At 39.6% G+C, this 24,492-nt stretch overlaps 1 protein-coding gene across 1 annotated transcript in view; it reads right to left on the bottom strand.

Annotated features, from left to right (window-relative positions):
- The window catches only part of PTPRB (protein tyrosine phosphatase receptor type B), a gene marked incomplete at its 3' end in the record, with an annotated part of 93,565 nt that overhangs the window by 66,117 nt on the left and 2,956 nt on the right, over window positions 1-24,492 (bottom strand). The window contains exons 3-4 of the mRNA XM_084255981.1: window positions 16,307-16,563; window positions 1,262-1,535 (exon numbers count right to left, since the gene is read on the bottom strand). Coding sequence (XP_084112107.1) covers window positions 1,262-1,535; window positions 16,307-16,563 — 531 coding nt within the window. The remainder of the gene's footprint in view (window positions 1-1,261; window positions 1,536-16,306; window positions 16,564-24,492) is intronic.

Genomic DNA, 24,492 nt, shown 5'->3' with positions numbered 1-24,492 from the left:
ACTAGCCATCTAAGTATTCACAAAATTATCCTCACACACCAAGAAACCAACAACTTGATGACTAAATGCTCAAACACTTAAATGTCTGTAAAATGTTCTAATTTTGTGGTGGAATTTAGTCTATCTCTGATTCCATATAAAAACGCAAGCAAATTCTTAAGTGGTGTATCTTTCCAATTCAAATTCCTGAAAATCTCAGAAATTATCTAAAATTTTCATCTGAAGTAATTTAAATGAATAATTAGGCATTCTTGATTTTTTTTCTTAGAGAAAAAATAAGAGTTAATTTGATTGACTTATTTACATGAACCCAGTTAATGGTCCTGACAACTGAAAGTTCTCACACCTCTTTAAAGAATTGTAGCCACAGAAGTAATCTTAGTTCAGATTGACATGTGAAAGAATAGTAAAGACAACACATTTCTAAATTTAACTTCTGGAATTTTTCAGTTAAACTTGTCTTTCTAGATGACAGTAAGGCTTCACTATAGAAGCAAATACAGATAATGTTTAAGAAGACTAACCAACTCATACAACAGAAAATTTGGTCATCTGAAGGCGACTTCAGCAACTGAGGTGTATGAGACCCTGACCTAAGTGGCAGACTGTTGGTAAGAACTTGGAACCGAATAACCAAATCTAACACACTCTTTTCACAGATAATACTAAGATCGAAAAGACAAATTCTTACCATTTTTTTTTTTTGCATGGAAGTGTTTACCAAAAATGTAAGGAAAGTAATTCATTCGAGATGCAGAAAAGACATTCTCTGATATTGTCTTGATTCCCAAATGATATAACATAATTTACATAGTCTCATTTTCAGGGACTTTTCTAACAGAGCTTATGAATGGTTCTATTCCTGAAGATTTTATATTCTAGTTCCAAAAATAGAACTAAGTTAAGACATATCCCTTAATCATCACACTTCCATTATTTATTCTAAAAACACTTAAAATTATTCCAGGTCTTGACAATTTAGTGCTGTGGAAACTCAAACCACATCACTTTAACAAATTCCCTCCACAGCCCAGTGACTCTGCTGTACTCTCCTTTCAAGAGGTGAGTCTGATGTTTTCAGCACTAAGGAAGTCCTTGAAACACCAACCTAGCTGCTTCTAGTCAGATCTGAGACACTGGAAATCTTTGTCAGTATTTATCTTTACAGGTATTTTTACCTTTACTTTTTCTGTGTGTGGAATTCATATGAACACCAACTTGAAAAGTCAGGGCTCAGTCAACTGCACTTGTCACCCTTTACCTGTTTGCAAGACCCCAATTTTCTCTTCTCCATCCAGGGACACAATCCTGAAGTTATAGATGGTTCCAGCTTGGAGATCCTTGAGGTTACATCCATAGGTGGTGTTGTCTATCCGCATGGGGTGGCAAGACGCGACCCCCGAGGTATCACTGCTATAGATGAGGCTAAAGTTACAGTGTGACCCCAAAGTTCTCCACTGGAGAGACGCGGACTGATTGGAGACCCTGGACTCCATCAGGGTGAAGTTACATCTCACTGGCTCACCCAGGACAGTCTGCAAAGGAACCAGAGACAAGAGCTGAAGCCCACAGTGTGGACTGCACAGGGTCAAGTTCACAGCAAGCTCCCAAGCCTTGTCCACCCACTCTTGCTCCCCAGCCTCAGCCTTTCCCTTTGCCCTCCTGCTAAAGAAAGAGCCCGCACTGGAAGTGAAGGCAACTCTCTCCAGCCGCTCCTTCTTGGAGCGGTTGCAGAAAGAAGGTGACTTTTTGCTACTGACAGTAGAATAGCTGACAGTCTGGCTGGAGGCTCAGAAGAGGATCTTCCTTTCCAAGGAAGAGGAAGAAATTCTACCACTTCCCTCTTCAAAACAACCTACTTTCCAGGAGACTAGACAGTCTAGTGGGGATTTGGTCCGCAGCTGGGAAGAGGCGCATTAGCGCGTGCCGCCTTCTCCGGCCACTCACCTGCAGCAGGCTCTGCGCGATCCACAAGGCCAGCCCCGCACCATGGCTCAGCATCGCGCTCCGATGTCTCCACCCAGTCGGGACAGAGGGGCCGGGGCGCGCGGTGGCCCCGACGGTGGGCGCCGGGGGCCACTTGTTGCGCGCGCTCAGCGCGCCCGGCGGGCGCAGGGCGCTTCCCTCCCGGCTGGCGACGCGCAGGAGCCGCCGCGGCTGTCGCTGCTGCTGCTGCTTCTGCCGCCCCGGGCGGGCTGCGGACGCGAGAGGCGGCGGGGGCAGGCAGCGCGCCGCCCTTCCCACGCTGCCATTCTGACCCGCGCTGCCTCGCCCCGAGCCCCGGCCGCGGACTTCCGCAATCAAAAGGCAATTTCCTCGTCTCCCGGCAAAGGAACAATGCGCCGGCGAGGGAGGGAGCCCCGAGGAGTCAACGCCTGAGGCTGCCAAGGGGGACCGGAGCGGGCCAAGTGGCCCCCCACCCCCCACCCCGCGCCCGGCACTGCCGCCTCCCAGGCCAGGGGTCCTGGAAGAGGCGGCAGAGCCTGTCCCGTCCGCCTCCTTCTCTCCTAGACTTTCACTTTTTGCGCACTCTGTGGTCCTCAACCCAGGGTTTTAGCCACACTCAATACCTGCTCCCTCTCTCCCTTTCCAGGCCCCCACTCCGCCCCCACACCCCTTTCCACCCTCCACACCCTGCGCCTCCCGCTTCCCTGTCTTCCTCCCTGTCTTCCTCATCTGCTTTCTCCAGGGCCTCTTTTCCCAGGATTAAACTTGACCACAGCAGATTTCCCTAGGTCGCCTACACGCTTTCCTGAAGCTTTTTATTAGAGTGCTTTTGCCCTTCCCACTTCAAAGCAGCCTTTGTCCCAGTGCACATCCCCCTGACACGAGCTGGAGAAAAAGACCCCTGAAGGAGCTTGTCCACGGTCAGCATGGCCTTTATTTTTTCCTGCCATTCACTTTCTCCTTTCTCTTGTGTAGAGAGGTCAGTGTCCTGCCCTCTCCCGCCCCACACCCCAATCTTATAGAAATGGTGTTAACGAAGAACAAATAGAACCATCATCACTAATTGTTCGTTCCAAAGCTGGGCAATTTCATCCCTCACCACCCAGAGGTTAGAGCTCTGTGCTCCACAATTGCCTAAGCAACACAAGAAAGTATATCAACTCTTGGCTGTGGAAAATGCTACGGATGACTCAGTTATGGATGGCTCAGCTCGCCACAGATTACCAAAAATTAGAATCTTCAACACTAACTTTATGTCTTTTAGCAGCTGCCGCAGTCCTTAAGTGATCACGTATCTGAAATGGGTTTTTAAAAAGTCCCCAAAAACCTTAGAGCAAAAATGTTTAATCATATACAGGTGATGAGAGACGAATAATGTAACACATTTTGTAAGGGCTGATTGCTTTTCTTTGGGTACCAACTCTGACAACTTCCCAGAGAGGAAATTCCACATTTTAATTTTCAAAAGACAATAATACTCTGGAGCTAAAGCAATGGGAAGGATGTATTCTCTATTTTTCAAATAGACAAAGTATACATAAAGCCATAGTATTGGCTACTATGTCAGCTGTATCTACTTTGAGGAAAGCAGAAAAAATGAAAATTGTGTCAATTCTTGTTAGAAAGTTTGTTTTTAAGAAAATCTCTTAATGAAAAAATAAAGTTACTACCTTTTTGGAGATTCTGAGTTTTCAATCTGTGACCAAACCAGAGATTTCAAATCGCCTTTTCAAGTTAGCAAGCACTTAAAGGTCAAATCTAAAGCCACCCTCTATTTCTGGGAATCGTATCTCTGCACAGGTTACTCATCTTACTTAAGAGCTTTTATCTGAAATTTGCCCTAAAATCCAATGGCTTTTCAAAGCCTGGCAAGCCTTCAAGCATCACCAGAGACTTACCCATCCTCTCTTCATTAGCTACTGCAAGCCTACTCTAAATACTCGGCACAGTTTTTAGGAAGACTAAATATTATCACATATGTTCAAGCATCTTTGCAAGTTTTCATGTGCTGTGTAAGTGTCCATTTGCCTAGTAACAGATTCCGCCCAAGTCACATTTGTGATTTTCTTTCAAATTCATCCACCACACAGGTCACACCTCATTTCTGTAACCCATCTTTCTCTTAGTCTTTTCCATTGAGATTCATAAAATTTTCTTATCAATTGTCCCTGAGATTTGGATTATTCCCACCCAAATGTACTATATATCCTCTGCCCTTTGTGAAAATCTTCCTTAAATCCCAACTCCTTCACACTTTCCCAAATCTCTTTTTTCAAACACTACATGCCATTAGCCTACTGCACTCTATCAGTTAAATTTTAAGCTATATTTCATTTCCAATTTGCTCTCTACAATCCTTCCTTATAAAACAAGCAACATCAAAGAGGCAAAATTTGAAGATGACTAATCAAACAAGCCAATAACAGTATATCCTCACTACAGCATAGTTTAGGTGCTTTCAAAATGTATATTATTAACAGTTATCTGCTATTAATGCCCTTTGGAATAGAAATTAGGAAAAGAAGGATTTCTTTAAATACAATTATTTTATTTTTGACTTATCAAGGAGCAACACATACATTTAGAATTATGTCTTTTATATATTTTAATATCACTGTATATGAAGTTATAGTAATACATAAAGAACCAATAGTCATAGATTTCCTTCCCAGATATATAGACACACACATACATGACACTGAGCACCTTAAGACTCACAGCAGGGCTCCCCAATAATTAAGTGCATCCCAAATAATCCAAAGAAAATAACATTATTATGAAATAAGGAGGGAAAGTTTAAACTCAGACTGTCACTGATTCCATGTTTTTCCTTAAAAACCACATATAAAAATATGAGGAATTAAAGAGAATTATAATTGGTTAAAAGCAGCATGGAACTGGGAAAAGCTGCTCGATAGCTCCAAGTTTTCTACTGCAAGTTTATTTGAAACTACTGTACAAAGTATAAATAAATCAATTCATTTTTTTCTTTGTTCTCAGCTTTGTTTAGAATTCCTCAATTTCTTTTGAACCTATTTATCTTGCATGACACTGCATTTACTTTAGAAGTTACTGCATTCCAGGAATGTTCAGCCACCCTGTAACTCCAGAGGACAATCTTTTTTCTTTTCTACTAGGATACTTTTCCTAGAATACCTGGGAAGGGTGGGCTGCTTTTAATTACAGCAGAGTGAACAAACAACTGTCTTCTAAACAAATTGTCAGAAGCATAAATTAGTAATGGTTATCATTTACATATTCATTAATCATGACTTTATAGCTGAAAGCATAACGCTTGTCACATTCTGAACATAGATGTGGAATCATGGAATTGGTCATGGGAGTCCAGGAGCCGCACTTTGAGAAGAGCTGCTTTGGATAAGGATTTGAGCTGGGTGTGGGGACTCTTAGCAGGCAGGAGGGAAGGGCAGAGCAGAATGGTAAATTTGATTGGTTAATTCAAATGCTTCACCAATGACCTCAAAGGTCCTTCATAACCTGCCTTTCACTACTCCTTGTCCCCACCTTGCTTGCCTTCTGTGTTCCAATTGTCTGGATCTGATAAATCATTCAGTCATTCTCCCAACAAAGATTGCCAAAGCACCTACTATGTGCCATGCCACACTATGGTTTAGGTTTGGGGAGACACCCCTGTGGATCTTTTCCTGCCCCAGGGCCATTGCACTTGCTCTTTTCTCTTTTTGGATCATTCCTCCTCAGTTTCTCTACTTAGCTATCTACCTCTCAACACTTAGATCTCAGCATAAACACATTCCTTTGGGGTCAGGCCCTTTCTGACCTTACAGGGGAAAGTTTCTTTTCATCATTCTTCACTCAGCAGCCCATTTGTTTAATACAGAGCATTAATGACACAATAATAACCTAGTTATTTATACTGTCTGTCTTCGCTAGATATTTGGGGAATTCCCTTAGGGTAGAATCTGTATCTTATTTTTGCACAGAGAGTGGCATATAGTAGAGTTTCAAATATTTATCGAATAGATAGCTAAATGAAGGAATCCCTGAAACTGCTTAGTAAACGTTGTTATATGAATAGATGCTCTAAACAAGTCCTTCCAAATATCTTCTTGTTGGCTGTCTCAAAGTCATCTCAGAAGGGAGGCAGGAAGAGAGAAAAGCAAAACGAGAGAGATGGGCAAAGGTACAAAAAGAAGAGAAGGTTGGTTTTGAAAAGAAAAGAATGAGGTGGGAAAAAACAAGAGGGGGAAGGAAATCGAAAGGGAGAAAAGAAGAAAGGGGAAGGAGGCAGCAGTCACTGGGGTAGTGGTTCTCAAATTGTAGCATCGCCATCATCTGAGAACCGACTAGAAATGGAAATTTTAGGGCTATCACAACTGACTGGAAAAATCAGAAACCCCATAGTGGAATCCAAAAATCTGCAGTTTTTAAAAAATATTTATTTATTTATTTATTTATTTATTTATTTATTAAAGATGTATTTATTTATACAAGCACTGGGGTACAGGCCAGAGGCGCAGGAGGGTGAGAGAATTCACCAGAGACAGAGTAGGGAGCAGAACAGGCAGAAGTACCGAAATACACTGCTGAAAGGAGTAGCAGGTGACAGGAGAGGTCTGCCGCACCATGTGGGAATCTCTCTGGCTGGCCAGGAATCGAACCCGCCCTGCAGAGAGGCTGTGGACAGCTTCACAGCACTGCGCTCAACCAGCTGTGCCTCCTAGGAGGCCCAAAATCTGTTTTTTAACATGCCTTTCTGCTCTCATTGGTGAGAAGGAGCTATTCAAATTCTAAACAATAGTTTCAGATTGCTAATCCCCCAACACAAAACCCTGCACTAGATATCATTTTAAATTAAAGAGAGTTAATGATCTTTTACTGCTCTTTTTCTGTTTAATTTCACTGAGGTTTCTGGTTGCAGGAAGCTATGTAAGTGAATTCGAAGGTCTTGAACAATTTTAGAATGTTTCAAATAAGTAAATTAATGATATAACACATAATAGATGATCATGTATTTTATATAATATAGAATATGCACATTACATGTCATATCACATCATGTATATAGTACATATTTATTATATATTATGCATATGATATATATTTATTATACACTATGCACATAGGATGTTTATAACCTTAATAAAAATAAAGTTCAGATGTTTATGGAAAAAGGCTTTTGTTTTTGGGGAGTGCTTTGATTACTGCCTCAATTTCACTGCTTGTAATTGGTCTGTTTAGGTTTTCTATTTCTTCTTTGTACAGCTTTGGATGATTATATCATTCTAGGAATTTGTCCATCTCTTCTAGGTTGTTGAATTTGTTTTCATATAAGTGTTCATAGTAATCTCTGATTATTCTTTTGATTTCTACTGAGTCTGTTGTGATTTCTCCTCTTTCATTTATAATTCTATTTATATGTATTTTCTCCCATTTTTTTGTTTATGGAAAAAGGACCAACAGGCAACAAACTTAATAAATGTTAAGTGACAGACCAGTTGCTCTGAGGAAGTAATTTTGTTATACAACTCTCATATGTAATATTTTTTTTAACAAGAAGAAAGCCTAACAATGAAGGAATACGGCAATTAAAAGCAATTGCAAATGGCAATCCTTTTTTAAGTTTTAGTTTGAACTTGCTCAATAGTAAATTATAGCCAAAGGGAATACAATTTTAACTTGCAGCAGGTATCATAAAGGTACATTAATATTTAGGGTAAAATAATTTCGATAAACAATTTTAAAAAAGGATCATGACATACTCTTTTTCTGTCTAGAGATATCATTTAGGATACTTATATTTCAAGGAAGCTTTCTAGATTCCTAGGTCATCACCTCCCTAGGTCATAGGTCTGCAGGAAAGTGGAAATAATCAAGGCATTTGGAGGTGGTTGTAAGAACTAATGAAAAGTTCCACTTCTGGCTCAACGACTTGATATATGTTGGATACTATGATTATTACTATTAGTACTAGTATCTGAATAACAATAAATCATAGGTGCTGAACACCCACTAACAGTAGAGAAGGGCAGTCAATGGATGAGAATATCTTTCTGAGAACCTCCAAATCATAATAAATTGTCACTGCTTTTGAACTCATACCCAGGAGAAGCCCTTCACAAGGCAAGCGCAAAGGACCTTTAAGGACTGTTCAAGCTCTTGGCCAAGCCAAGATTTTTTAACTCCTGGAAGGGAGGGGTGGGCGTGCCGGATATGTCTCTAGCAGCAAGCTCTCACATCTCTCTCAGACACATCTCTAAGGTTTCCTGGCATATTTTTTCCCTACACTGGTTTCTCACCCTCTTCCCCTCCCCCAGTGTCAATTTTTTTTTAATCTGGAGGAAATGGCTTTGCTTAACTTTGTCACCATACACAGATGAGTGAGTTAAAACCACATGTGGCTGTAAAAGAATCACCAATTCAACCTCAAGTGCATCTACTGCATCTTCATTTCCCCTTTTCAGTGCACAAGCTCCACCCTGAGAAGTGAGTCCTGCTCCCCAGAAAGGCAAGCAAGACCCAAGGCTGCAGTGGGACTGCCTGAATGGCTGTGGCTGCTGGGTGTTAAGGTTCTAGGTCCTGGTGTTCACAAGATCTAAACCCTAGGACAGTGGATAACACATGCTAGCTCTGGCTTTCAGGAAAAGGAAAACAAAAAAAAAAGATCATCCACTTCATTACCCTTAGAAATTCATGATTGGAGCATAAATACTCTGTCATCTGATTTTCTATGTATCACTTTGCCAGAATATTATTTCCCATGAATTCTCCATGGGTAGCAAAAAGAGGACCTACTATTTGGTCAATGTGTGCTTCCCATTCTGGCTTTTATTGTGTGGTCTTAGTAGTGTTTAAAAAAATGGAATAAGTAGGATAAAATTGAGAAAAATAGGAGATTTTACATGTAAAAAAATCTCGGTTTTTGACTTTTCTTTTGAAAACCAAAAGATGGAGACTTGCTGGGCCTGTTGTCTGCCTGCCTTACTCAAGTCACAGTCCACAGAGCACCCCTGTTTTATCCTTTTCTTGTAGAGGAAGCAGACACTGGCATCTCAGAGTCTCCTGAGTGTTGGAGCTGACAGTGATCAAAGTGGAAGATCAAAGGATCTTATCACATTTTTAAAAAATGTAATGATAAAACCATCAGCTACGTTATAAATCTCCTAAAGGAAGGAGTCATGTCTCTTCATTATCTCCCTATGCCCCAGGTTCTGGAGACTCAATGTCTACTAATATGTTGACAGAGTAGACATTCACCCCTCCCCCCCACCAAACACACACACACACACACACACACACACACACACTAAACAAGGGCATGGCTAAGTATTGGTAAATCTGAAACAAGCTTTCATTCTTCAGCAACTGCAGTGCAGACCAGGAACCTAAGCCTTTGGAGAAGTCAGTGAGTGTCCAAGTCAGTGCTCCAAGAGGGCAGACCCCGACTCCATGGAAGATCTAATCCTTCCCAATCAGGAGGTCAGGGTCAGAGACCCAGGGTCAAAATTCAGCAAGGTGCATGCTTGGGGAATCTTCTCTGTGCCTCTGCTATGCTGGCTGGAAGTACAGTCTCACAGAAAGTAGAGGAAACATAAATATTCAGGCCCAGAGATGAAGGGCAGGTACCAAGGAAAGCTACACAAATGGGGTGTGATCATTGACTCAGATCTATTTGAGGTCCAAAACGGTAATGAAAACACACATGCCTCTCCTGTACCTCCAAAATAGAAGGTTCCCACATAAGAATTTCATCTAGACTTTGCAATGATATTTCACCGGCAGCTCCCCTCAAGTGTGGAAAGAATGGGAAGGATCTTTATTTCAAAGACAGCTCCTGGAATTCATAGCTTTCCTGCTTTTCATCATCATTTACAAGAGCTGGTTTACAAAGCTCCTCTGTGTGAGTGGAATATGTGGGTACAGCCAATACCAACTAGGGCAAATGACAGAGATTTAAAGAACTTAGCAGCCTCCTCCAGCATTGCTTTATCTTATCTTCATACTTATCAGCTGGCTCATCCACCAGTACTGATCTTGCCCATGTTGCTCTTTCTTGGAAATTCTTCATTTCTCGCATGGGGCTTCTCTCTCCTTGCCGCCCCCCTTCCTGCCCCTGGTCCTTGAAGAGGACACATATAAGGTCTGAGCAACTGGTTGTCCTAACTCAGTAACAGCCCTCAGATTCTACTCTCTAAAAGTCCTTAAGTGAACTCTTCTTTTTATTTTTTCAACTTTTTTATTTAGAAATAATTTCCAACTTACAGATAACTGTTCACAATAGAGCAGTGTCTCGGCATTCCCTTGTCCGGATAACCATAGTTTCGTTTTTAACATTTGCCACGTTTGCTTAATCATCCTTTCTTCCTCTCCATATAACAAACACACACACACACACACACACACTCTTGTGTGTGTGTGTGTGTGTGTGTGTGTATATCTATATAAAACCTAATTGTAATTAGACTCAGTGGGGAAGCTTTTACACTCTGGTGTTAGGTCTTTTTTTTTTTTTAATGTCTTACTGACATCTTTATTTATTTATTTTTAAATATTTTATTTTATATAACCATAATGAAAATGCATACATTGTGCAAAGATGGTGCTAGGTCTTAAATCAGTAGAGTCTGTCTCAGTAGGTCTGGTGCAGCACTTTAGAATCTCTATATTTGAATTGCACCCTGGTGGTGCAAAGGGTTAAGATGCAACCTATGAAGCTACTCACAGCCACTGCAGCATGAGTTTGATCCCCAGCAGGCCAGGGAGTACCCACATGGTGCAACAGACCTCTCCTGTCTCCCCGCTGCTCCCCTCAGCAGTATATTCCAGTCAATCTGCCTGTTCTGCTCCCCACTCTGTCTCTGGTGAATCCTCTCTCCTCCCCCTAACCCCCGCACCCTTGTATGCATAAATAAATAAATCTTTAAAAAAAAAGTTTAAGGAAAAAAAGAAATACTTCCCAGGTGATTCTGGAGTTTGTAAGGCCTGCAGGAGAGCCACAGACTTCCTATCTCAATTAGCACATCCTCCTGTCTCTTTGATCTTATTTTCCTTTTCCTCTGCCTTTCTCTTCTCCCACTATATCAGCCCTCCCTGCAGAGACCTCATCTGCCCAGGGAAATCTCTGTGCCAGGGACCTGTAGGCATGGTGAAGAGCCCATTTCAAGTGCAAGTTCTGTTTCAAGGTTGCGCTTTACGTGTACATGGTTTATATTGTGACAGAAGGTGAATACAGTCTTTCTGTGTGCAAAATAGAATGCAATGCAAATCATGTTAACCAAGAGAAAACAAAGAAAAAGGAAAAAATGGAGACTTTAAAGCTGGAGGGGATTGAGTGGACTGCAAATCATATTTGATGTTATTGACCTGGGGGGATCCACGTTAGCTTGCAAAGCAAGAAAATGACAAGCCCTTTGGCAGAATTTGGCATCTAATGTTGCCAACTATAGATTAGAATCTTCAGGAACCATCCTGCTTACAATATATTACCCCCTCATGTGGTCCTTTGCACTGCCCTAATCTCAGAGTCTGTTTATATTTCATCCCGTTCACATGAAATCACTCAAGTCCTCTTTCATGAGCAACAGTTTGGGGAATGTTTCTTGTTTTTATTTTTCCTCCCAAATCTTTGTACTTCTCTTTCTGTGGGTTTGCCTCAGCAATGGGGACTATTATCTCATTTTTAGTTCTGGCCACAGAACACTGTTGGCAGTGGGGAGACTCTCCTGTATACTCTAAGTAACATAACAACCCCTGGGCTTGCAGGAGTGGGAGGAGGTGGGGGTTTTCTGCAATTGCCTTCTCACTTATTTGGAGACTCACGTGAGCTGTGACCTCTTTGAAGGCCAAATGGAAGGAAACACAGTGCTGTAAAAGCCCAGCCCAGGACCACAATGGCTATTCATGAACTGAGGAAATACAGCCACTCTCCCAGGCCGGGAAGGGGCAGGGTGGGGAGGGGTGAAGAAAGTGTGTCTCCAAACAATATTTGTGGATATTTAGCAAAATTGAAAGGAGTCAATTAAACATTTCATTCCTTTCGAAGCATTTTCATATGGTAGCTCATCTAGTTTTTACAATAACTCCACGAAGTAGACAGAGAAAGAACAATGAAGCAAAAACAGTTGCTAAGGTTATTAACTATTTAGCACGTAAAACTGATGTATTAAACTCTTTATTTAACCACATTTTAATCCTTGCAACTGTCTTATGAGGTCGATATGAAACATGTAATTATCCTTATTTTAAAGAGGAAATGAGTATGATTGGGTGGAGTATCTAGTAGATGATATAAAAATGTAAACCAGGTTTCTCTGACATTAGAGCCCTGGAGCTCTTTACCACTGCATCAGAGTCTTTCCACCAAGGTCACATGGCCGAGAGGGGATCTAAACTGGAGCTCTCTTGAGAGTCCACTGCTCAAACAATAGATGGAAGCTGATCAGGTTTTGAAACTAAAGTGAAGTTTAAGGCCCACCCTCTGTCCCTTTCGAGGCCATTTCTCCCACACCCATCACTGGGGTTCCCCACCAAATTGAATCCTGCTGCCTCTAGCCCTGCCTGTCTCATTGGCCAATAGAGAAGTCTAGGTGGAGTCTATTTTTCCCACCTCCAAATCTGACCTGGTTTGTGATTGTATTGACCAATAGAATGTGGCAGATGAGGCTTTGTGTGATTTCAGAGTCTAGGCCTCAAGAGGCTCCTGGTTTCCACTCTGCACTCTTGCAAATCTTACCTAACCATCACATAAAGAAACTGGTGTAGCTTACTGGAGGATGAAAGGCCACATGGAGAGCAAGATGTCCCAGCCTACACCCTCAACAACCATCAGTCAAATGAGGCTATAGTGACTCTTCTAGCTCCCTTGACCCTCCAAACTGAAAGGTGCTGTTAAGAGTGAGGCCAGATGAAACCAGCAGAAGACCTGTGAGGGATAGAAAAGGGCTTCACGTACTCTCCAGAGGAGTACAGCTGCGTTTTTTTGCATTTTGATATTCCAGCTAAGGCTATCAACTCTTTCAAGGTCTAGATAAGACTTGGCAAATCCAGGAGGCCTCTGAAGGGCAGGGGAATTCAAGTTCTGGGAGTTGGGAGGAGAAGGGAGAAAGTTATACATAATTAAGAGGGACTCCTTACCTGGAAAGAAAAAGACCATAGAGGCTTTACAGCTGGGCGCAGCTCTCCCACTTTCGGAGGCTGCCCACTAACTTCTTGTGCAGGTACTTGGCTTCCTAATAAGCTTTGTTAAGCTTTTTCCTGCCTGGTGCTTTCTGAAATTCTTTACCCGCAAGACCCCAAGAACTCTCGAGTGTCACAGTACCCAACACAACTCTCAACCACTCAACAAAAGAATGAGAAGCAGTAAATTTTTTTTTAACTACTAAGTTTTGGGGTAATTTGTCACACAATAATGGGAAATGGATATATGTTCGCACTTCCAAAAACATATGAAAATTGTTAGTATAGTTCTTGGTCTACAAATCTTAGCTATTATATTTATCCCTGAGAATCTCTTCTCTTCAGATACTGTACAGCATCTCTTCATGTTACATTCCTCATAACTCAGAAGGACTCTTAATGGAAGGAAAGACTCACGTATGTGACAATCCCAGCCCCATGGTTCAACCCCAACTCATTCTTTGGTTGTGGGTCTACAACACTGTGGTCCTGCCACAGAAATTATTTATTAATGACATGGCATTTCTAAGCATAAAATCTGAGTTCTTATTCCTTCATTTCTAGATTCCCATTTCAGGTAAAGTGTTCTAAACTCAACCTACTGAGTAAGTATGTTTGTGATCAAAAGGCATGACAGGTAATTTAATAGTGTTCCTAATTAGAATAGCACATGGCAACTAGTGACTATTTCCAGATGATCACTGCATTTGAAACTGTTTGAGATCTTCATTAATATACATTCAACTTCAGTACATAGGTGAATTAATTCAGGGCCCTTAAACTATATAAAAAATTTTCTATGTTTTTAGCAAAGTGCTGATCCTACATTCAATAACTGTGTTTTTTTCTATGGGAGTCTTTAATACCATTTTTATGTATTATTTATTTTCATATGCCCCCAAATTTTTGGCACATAATAAGTTCTCAATAATTGAGTAATAAATGAGTATGGAGTGCATGATTGATTTGAAGTGACAAAATTCCCAACTTCCTTTAAAATGTTTATATAGTTAAAAATTGAAATCACTTTCTAACTTTCCATCCTGCCCCACCCCAGTTCCTCCACCTTCCCCACCTTACATGAGATTCTTATTTTCCTTTTCTACCTTCCCCACCTTATATTAGATTCTTATATTCCTTTAGCTCAGGCCAGCTATTCCCTCCAGCAGAAAACATTGCCTGAAACTTCCACACCAGACAGGAACCTCTCTACTGTATTCCATAAAAGTCTATATATTTTTCTATTTCCTCAACACCACAGTATAAGGCGAGTTCCTTCAGGGTGATAATTTGAATGAATTTTTCATTTATCTTTGTGTCCCAGCAGAAATTAGCAATAACAGCTATTATGTTGCAAATTACTTTACCTGCAGGACCAGGTGCTGTAGTAAGCATTTTACATGGATGACCTCTCCAATCCTAACAACAGCCTCAAGGATGGAGATCCCATTTTATAGGTGTGGAAACTGACACATGGAGAATTTAAATAACTTGCCCAGTCATTAGCCAGAGGGAGGCAATCAGGGCCTTAACTCAACGCCTGAGTTCTCAGCCAGTCTGTTCTGACGCTAGTTAGGTCTTTAAGAAATATGTGTTAAGTTAATCAACATTTTCCAAAACCACTACACAGAACAACCATCATTACCACTTTTCCTGCTTTACTCTTTCTGAAGAGTTGAAAGGTGATTAAGATATAAAAGGGAGGGATTTAGAAGGAAGAAAAAGGAAATTGATAATTAGCCTCTAAATGAAATGGTTTGTATCATACAATACAAACTTATTAAACACTAAGCCCATACAAATTTCAAGACACTTAGGCAATAAAAAGTATGGTTATTCAACTAGACTTTCACACCTCGACATTAACAGTAGATGGGTCATACATTATTCAAGTGGTCAACAATTCCACCCACTTCCTAGACTCAGTTCCCTAGTCTCCACCCTACTGTCGCTGTTCCCTTTTGCTCTGCTCTGCTCCATTCCATTCTGCTCCACGTTACTTCATTCCATCCCAGCCCATAACAATCCACTCCACTCCATTACATTCTGTTCATTCTATTCCATTCCATTTCACTTCCCTCCCCTCCACTCTAGTTCGTTCTACTCCACACCTTTTTCCCCCCACAGAACTTTATGAAGTATAAGCATTCTGTTCAAGTACTGCAGATACACAATTGAATAAATATAGTTCCTACCACCCAGAAGCTCATAAAGAAAGCTCAGGCTTTCTTTAAATCAATTAGGTTGTTTATTAAGAAGCAGCTAAACATGGGCTTCTCTGGTGGCTCAAGGGGTTAAGACGCAACCTAAGAAGCTATCGCCAGCTGCTGAAGCACAAGTTCAATCCCCAGCTAGGGAGCTATCCACATGGTGTAGCAGACCTCTCCTGTCTCGCCCACTGCTCCCCTCAGCAGTGTATTTCAGTCAATCTGCTTGTTCTGCTCCCCACTCTGACTCTGGTGAATTCTCTCATCTCCCCACACCTCTGGCCTGTACCCCAGTTCTTGTATGCAAAAATAAATAAATCTTAAAAAAAAGAAGCAACTAAACACTATTGAATGATATCTTAGCCTTTTGGATTTGCTATCATTATAGGGACTGCCTAAATGGTGGCCTAATCCCCTGAGTGGGAAGCAAAACCAAACAGACAAGCCCCAGAAACAGAAACATTGTGCAAGCTCACTCAGTGTGCCATCTCTGTTCTTCAATTTATCTGTCACCCTGTGGACATTGACGGGGAATTGTTTTGTGACTTCGCTTACATTTGATGTGTTCAAAATCAACGATAGTGATTCCTGAGTCCTCCGTTGCATTGTGACTCTTTCCCTTTGTCAAGAGCACACACGGTTTTAACATATAAGCAGGATGATCTGCAAGGTTCTGACCTCAAAGTCTATCCCCTGGTTTTAGGTTATGTGTAAGACTATGAGTCCCGACTAGAGCTTAGAAATGTGACCAAGCTACAAGAATGTAATTTAACATAGCAGCCTAATTGCCTTCACCTCATAAAGGTGTAGGAATCTCAATTCTGTCTCGATGATTTTTGCATTGCACAAAATGCTTTTATGTACATCTTGCACCTAGGACACAAAGTGTCTAATCACCTACTTAGTAGTGGCTTTTCAGCAAAGCAAGTCTTTTCAAGTCATGGGGTTTCTGAGACCTTCACAAACCACACTGCACAGTCCCCCACACCTTCCTTTACCTTTTCAGTGGTCTTGGAGAAGGGCTGAGTAGTCCAGGGAACCCATGATGTTGCTGTAATTCTAGTCGTCTGCAGATTGGAATGCTGCCTCATGCTGCTGTTTTGACTGGAGTTTTCCATAGTGCTTCTAGTGAAGGTCTCTGTGGTACTCCTACTTAGATGTTCTGGCTTATATGGAATTGCTTTAAAAGTCGTGGGGACATGGGGAGAAGCCGTGTTTCTAATGCTCCTTACTGAAACTTCTGCTCCTGGGCGAGCTGAGGTAGAAAGGACAGTTGCTAAAATTACCCTCGTGTTTAAGGATTCTTGATGTAAAAGCAATTTAACTTTGAAAAAGAAGAAATAACACACTTTTAACAATGAACATGCAGATGAGTTTCAGTTATATGAAAAACAAAAGATACTTTGAATGTACCAATGATCATTTACCTTGTCTAGTTTACCCATTCCTTACTCATTTATCACTTTTATAGATCTATGAAAACTATGCTATGGGGCAGGGGGACATAGCTCCGTGGAGAAAACAATTAAAATTCTATGAATATTTTGGGGGCGGAGCACTGATGGTTCTGGGGAATCCTTGAATATCTAAAAACTTCATGTATAATTCTGAATACTGGGCCTCCCTGGTGGTGCAGCGGGTTGAGCGCTGTTCTGTGAAGCTGTCCACAGCCTCTGCAGCACAGGTTTGATTCCTGGCCAGCCAGGGAGATTCCCACATGGCGTGGCAGACCTCTCCTGCCTCTCCCGCTGCTCCCCTCAGCAGTGTCTTCACTCTGACTGCCTCATCTGCTTCCCGCTCTCTCTGGTGAATTCTCTCACACTCTGGTGCCTCTGACCTGTACCCCTGTTTTTATATAAATAAATAAATCTTTAAATAAAAAAAGGGGACCTTCCCTGGTGGTGCAGCGGTTGAGCGCTGGGCTGTGAAGCTGCCTGCAGCCTCTGCAGCTCCGGTTCGATCCCCGGCCTCTGGTGAGTGTCCCACATGGTGCACAGACCTCTCCTGCCATGTCCGCTGCTCCCCTCAGCAGTGTATTTCGTCAGTCTGCCTGTTCTGTTCCCCGCTCTGGCTCTGGTGAATTCTCTCACCTTCCCGCACTTCTGACTGTACCCAGTGCTTGTATAAATAAATAAATAAATAAATAAATATTTAAAAAAAATTCTGAATACTTCATGTGAAATTCTGGGGTGCACAAATATTCTGTGAGGAACTTTCTTAATTTTCACCAGCTTCTCAAAAGGGTCATTAAAATACCAGGTTGAGAATCACTGTAAATGACTTGTCTAACTTGGTCATGAAGATTGATGATTCCTTAGAAAGCTATGACATTACTTTATCACAGCTCATACTGCTTCTAATCCTAATTGTGTGGATATCAAGTAATGAGACTTTGTATTTTCTAAGCTCCCTATGTTCTAGAAGAAAACAAATTGATTTAAAACTAAAAAAAAAGAAAAGAAGTTTAAAATGTGCTCTTGGGGCCTCCCTGGTAGCTCAGGGATTAAGACCTCACCTGTCTCACCAACTGCTCTCCTCAGCAGTGTATTTAAGTAGATCAGTCTATTCTGTTCCCCACTCTGTCTCTGGTAGGTCCTTTCATCCCTGCACCTGTGGCCTACACCCTAGTTCTCTATTCATAAATAAGTAAAAATAAATCTTTTAAAAAAATGTGCTCTCCACTTCTTGGGATTCCTGCTGACATGCACATTCTGATTCAGTAGAGATTGTTAAATAAAAGTGATGCCAATGATGATGCTGATGGTCTTTGGGCCACTCTTTATGTATCACTACTCTTAGGGGACAGTTGTACAATATGAAACATTAGAAAGGATGTATAAATCATGAGATAAGTTGGTATATTTAAGAGGTTTATAGTGCACCCAAGTTTTCTTGGATATAGGACCATACAAAATATTGCCCATTTAGAAAACCATAACTTTGAAGATTTCTGGAATAAACTTTAGCCAAAGATTTCATTTTCTACTGGATTACCAAAACAGCTATTTAACCAAGCAACTACTATGTGCTAGGTGTCCTAAAAGGTTATTAATCATTGTATATTCCTGCTTCTGGCCCACCTCTGGACCCTCTTTTGAAGTTCATTCATTTCCATTCCAATTTTAACTGACTAACATATTTCAAATAATATATATAAAGAAGTAGGGGAGAGGTACAAAAAGAGGATCAAAATGGTAAAAGTATTTTTAAAATCTAACAAGTATGGGGAATATAAAAATAAAATTTATAATAAAAAATGAAGTCTTAATATCAATAAAGCAATGATACTTAAACCATGACAAAAAATAAATACCAGCATTTCTCTTAAAACTACTTGTTAACATAAAAACCCATGATTATCAAGCATCATTTCCATGAGATATAGAGGGTTGTGCAAAGTACTCCTTTTTGCCAGGTTTATGCACAGTTAAATTAGAATTTCATATGAATAACAAATAACTCACCATGTTTAGCATGCCTCAAGTATGTAATATTGCAGATGTCATATTATACTGTGTATTAAAAATATACTAAAAATATTTTATCTGGAAAGCCTACTTGTACATCTATTTTATCTGGCAAGCCTACTTGTACATCTATCAGATTAAGGATTAGATTTTTGGGCATTCACCTAAGTTTCCATATCTTTCCAAACCTGTGCCACTATCACTGACACAGTTTAGCCACTCTGAACATAGACCAGGAGTTTTATTTATCCCTGGGGTATTTCTACTTGACACCTGTACTAGTAGTAATATTCCTTTACACCAAATTTCAAGAAGTAGTCTTATTTTGCAGTCTGAATTGAGCTAGGTACTTGAATGTTCCTTTAAGAAGTCACCTTTTGTTGAGATGTAAAAATTTTTGTCCTATATTGAGATTAGTACTTTGGTCATTTTGAGCTTTGGTCAAAGTTTATTTTCTGAGTTGAGTACCACATAACAATTTTAGCCCTCAGACTCTCAAAAAAAAGATTTAATGATGGGGTTAAACTAGAACACGTTTCCAAATACCTAGCATGTAATTACATGTCTTAGCATGTCTGCCTATGCTTATTCTTCAAAATGGAGCAATAGGTGAGTTTTCACCCTAATTCAATGGATGAAACAGGACATTCCCAAAATCAGATAAATGATTGAAGAACTCTTGAAATTCTTCTGCAATTAACATAGCATATTAGCATTCCATATGACTATGGTATATCTAATGGGAAAATATTTCAGTCTTCTGTAATTGTCTCTCATTACCTTCTAAATATATTTTTAAAATATCCCAAGCCAAACAAGTGCATTTTTCATTCTAGGCCACTGCCATTTTAGTTCCAAAGAAAGAACCTACATAATATCTAAGTCCAGTACCCTTTCATTTTGTGTCTGTGTCTTTAAGTTGTGCTATTTAGGAAGTAGGAAAGAAACTTCATTCTTAACATTTAATTTTCAAATTTCATGAATTTTAAAGCTGTGGTTTGCAAACTTTGATAAGCATTGGGATCATATCTGGAGCTTGTTAGAATACTGAACCCTTGGCTCTGCCCTAGAAATGATGATTCATTAGATTTGTGAGACCTAGAAATACATCTCTATTTCTATCCAGTTTCTCAGGTGATTTTACTCTACTAAGCATGTGATTTTTTTCCATAAGTCCATGTGAGACTAACTGAATTCTAATCTTTCTTTACGTTGGTACGGAAGGATTATTAAGTAGATTGGGAAGAAAGAAAATCTATCATCGAAATACATAAAGCAATCAAAACAAGTCCACCTTTCCCTCTTCTGAACACTTTGTTGAATTGGGTGCTGTGGAGTAATACTAAAAATAATTGATGGAATTAAATTAAAAATAATACATCTTTGGATGTTTTGATATCTATAAATTCTTCTGATCTTTAAAAATATATACATTTTACAGTTCATGAAAGAGTAAGAAGTGTTTTGACAAATGCAAGGAAAAGTTCTTACACAATGGAACAATATGTTGAAGCTATTTTTAAAAAGCTTTATTGTACCATTGCTACTACATTGTTTCCATACAACCCACAATTCCTTTTAGAAAATAATTAAAGATAAGGCAGACCATCCTGGGTCCAGTCTAAAAAGTTTCAGCACTAAAATTGCAAATAGGTTATCTATGAGATGATTTGCACCATAGTAACACCATATGTTGAATACATTTTTCAAAGCAATGTGTATTTTATCTTATTAATTAATCATTGACTCAGATATAATGACTAGAAATGGAATTTTTATATAATAATAATATATACTTTTTTTTGCCTTTGAATGATATACATAATTTTTGAACACGTTGAAAAACAGCATAACTTGAATAGAACATTTTGGAGACAGAAAATTTAAGTATATTTTTACTTTCTACTCTGTAGGAAGATGACAGATATAATATGCCTTTTAATAGTGGAAAATAATCTGGAAAAGTGATAGCAAATCAAACAGAAGATACCTTAAAGGAAGAGGAGATGTTGTGTATATATTTATAGAAAAAGGTGAATACACTAGATGTAAGATTCGGTAGAATAAAGGTGAAGTGAAAGGGGTAGGGATTACAATCATCTAATTATTAGAAATAGAAAAAAGAATAACATTTCAGAAATATAATCAATGAAATAAAGAGTATATTAAATACATATTTAAAATTTGAGAAAATGAATAAGGAAGTGAAAAGTTGTGAAGAAACTAAAGAAGGAGAATTTGCAAATAATGGCAGACATAACAAATCAGAGGTCATAACCAGAGATTAAGAAATTTTTTTGGACCATATAAAAACATCCAAGATTAAAAATAAAGTAAAATTAATAAATGGAAATTCATTCCAAGAGTAGAGTAAAACATAAAAAGTATAACATCACACAAAAATTAGATTAAATAATAAATGAAAGATTAATTAAGGAAATGCTTTTCCATAGCCAGTTACTTTTCAATGACTATACATTATGGGTAACATTATGAACATGTGTCTGGTTTATTCCAGTGTCCCCTGTGTCATATATATGGGGAGGATGAGAAGGTGTGGGGAAAGGCATAGGAGGAAGCCATGCTAGATGGAGGGGGAGAAATGGTTTATAAGCTTGTGGCTTCCGTGAGGGAGAGAGATGTGGAACCACATACTCTGTAAATAGACAGGGGAAGAGGGGATGGAAAGTGCGTGAATAGATTGGTGTGCCCAGGGCTGACTTATCCCTTTAGCATAACACATATGGTCTTAGGGCACACACATCAGGGAAAAATGAAAATTTTAGTATCCATGACAATAATAACCTGTTATTTTAATTAATTAATTAATTAATTAATTGTACAAGCACTGGGTACAGTCAGAAGCGCGAAAGAGTGAGAGAATTCACCAGAGTCAAAGCAGGGACCAGAACAGACAGACTGACGAAATATACTGCTGAGGGGAGCAGTGGGCGGCAGGAGAGGTCTGCGCGCCATGTGGGATTCTCACCCGGTGGCTGGGGACCGAACTGGCGCTGCAGAGGCGCGGGCAGCTTTGCAGCCCAGGGCTCAACTGCTGCGCCACCAGGGGAGGCCCGATCATATAATTTTAGATGATTAGCTAATAAATGGTCAGTTACCAGGTCTGTGTTGCTATAATGATACAACAAGAAAACAAACCTATAGACAATTTGGTCAAAATAGTATCTGTACATATAAAAGACATTTGCTGTTTTGTTTTCTCACCTTGAGGTCTCAATATTTACAAGAGCACCTACAAATCTCTAGAGCAAACAGCTTCTACTTAAACCCTTTCTCCCAATAGCATACATGACTACGTACCTTTTATAATGCTTATGCATTTTATTCCCTCACCCAAATTACTACAATTAAACAATTACTTTAACTAGCAATTATGTCACCTGCTTACAGCGTGATTTACTTCAGCAGCAAAATTTCTTTCAGAGATTTCACTAGCCCAATCATCTCAGGAACACATGAAAATATGCCTAGAAAAATTTCTCTCTTATTTATGAATGTGAGGAGACTTGGCATCCCTTGGAAAACGTATCCAAATGATGGATGGCATTATGTATCCTTCATCTGAAAATTCTTATGTTCATTGCAGCACTATTTACAATAGCCTGATTCAGGAAACAACCTGAATGCCTCAAAACAGATGAGTGGATCAGGAAGATGTGGCACATATATACAATGGAATACTACTCAGTGATCAAAAAAGATAAACTTTTGCCATTTGTGGCAACATAAATGGAGCTGGAAAGGTTGATGCTGACTAAGCAAAAGAAGTCAGTCAAAACAAGGGTGGGATGCAACTGTATGGGGAATATAACCAAAATGATAATGCATACATTGTGCAAAAATGAAAAATGATGTAAGAATTATATAAAATAAAATATTAAAGAAATAAAAAAATAAATTTAAAAAAAGAAAAAGGTAAATATCAGATGGCATCACTTTTATGTGGAATATAGAAAAAAACAAACAAAGGGTAAGACAAAGACAACCCTTGAAAGCTGACCACAGATATGAGGTATTCGTGACGGGAGGAGGCATGGGGGATAGAAAACAAAGAAAAGGTGAGAACACAAGGGAATATGGTGATGGACTATGGGTGCTTTGGTGGTGGGAGAACTATGGTGACTACCCGAGAGGAGAAATCTTATCCAAAAAATTAAGGAAGAAAATATTAAAAATTAAAAACCAAACCAAAACAAAAAGGGTTATTAGGAGTCATTCATTGCAAATATCTGAATGCAATTTAGTTTTTCACAATGGATTCTCTAGCGAGTCAGTTTGTTTTCATTTTATGGGTTAATTAATGTCATTTTCTATGGGTGAAGCAGAAAAATGTGTCTGTTAACTTACAGTTGTGTTAAATAAAATGTGTTATATGCATACATATTCAAATACAAGACATTTTTGGTAACACAAATGTACAAATTTTAACTCTGCTTTTTCTAAATGTCCATTTTCCCCCAAAATACTTACCAGACATGTTTTGGACATAATGGTTCAGTTGTTCATTGTAAATGTTTGATTCCATCTACTTTACTTTTCAAGTGAAATCCATCAGTGTATATGTTTTTGTATGAAGGTGAAAGAAGAGTTTTTTTCATGAAGTATTTTCTAGTTTAAAAACTAAACTAGGGCCTCCCCGGTGGCGCAGCGGTTGAGCGCTGGGTTGCGAAGCTGCCCGCGGCCTCTGCGGCGCTGGTTCGATCCCCGGCTGCTCCCCGGCCACTGGAGGAGGGTCCCACATGGCGCGCAGACCTCTCCTGCCACCTGCTGCTCCCCTCAGCAGTGTACTTCGGTCCTTCTGCCTGCTCTGCTCCCCGCTCTGGCTCTGGTGAATTCTCTCACCCACCCGCGCTTCTGACTGTACCCAGTGCTTGTATAAATAAATAAATAAATAAACAAATAAATAAATAAATAAATAAATAAATAAATAAATCTTTAAAAAAATAAAATAAAAACTAAACTAAATCCCTATCTATTTTTTTAAAGTTCCAGTAAAAGAATATTCTGCTCAGTAAGTTTTGATTGGGGGCTGGAGAAGAATCTCACTTTGTGTGTATAAATGGTACAGTGGGAAAATTTATAATGTTTCTGTGTTGTTTAGGACAGACCTCACTAGATGAACAATAGGAAAGGAATTGTACAAAATTAGTGATATATATTGTATATTCTCTGATAAATTTGAACTTCCTAATCAACTTTTTGACATTTGTCTAATTCTCATGGTCAGAAGTTTTATAGGATCAGCACCTGCAATGCTCAACTTCTATTGTAGAAGAGCCCAGTGCATTTGCTTGGCATCTAAGTGTGAGTGAGTGACAGAAAATAAAAAATCAGCACCTAATAAAAAAGATTTAATGTACCATGTATGCTGGCCTCCAAATAGGGTTGTATGTCAAAATTATCTGGAGTGCTTTTAAAAATCATCCAGTTTAATGGTCAAATTCAGATTTCTTGAAACAAAATCTTGACATTGTCATGTTGGAAGAAATTGTGGCAACAATTTTCTTCTCCCTCAAATGATTCTTATACAGTTAGTTAGTAAAAAGGTTGTAGTCAGGACCTCCCTGGTGGTGCAAGGGGTTAAGTCTCAGTGCTATCAAGCTATAGGCAGTCACTGCAGCACCAGTTTGATCCCTGGCCAGGGAGCTAACCCACATGGTGCAGCAGACCTCTCCTGTCTTGCCTGCTGCTCCCCT

Source organism: Talpa europaea (assembly GCF_964194135.1).
Source record: "Talpa europaea genome assembly, chromosome: 15".
In the NCBI taxonomy this organism is placed as follows: Eukaryota; Metazoa; Chordata; class Mammalia; order Eulipotyphla; family Talpidae; genus Talpa; species Talpa europaea.
Note: the sequence above shows the minus strand (reverse complement) of the source record. Positions and strands in the feature narration are given on the sequence as shown.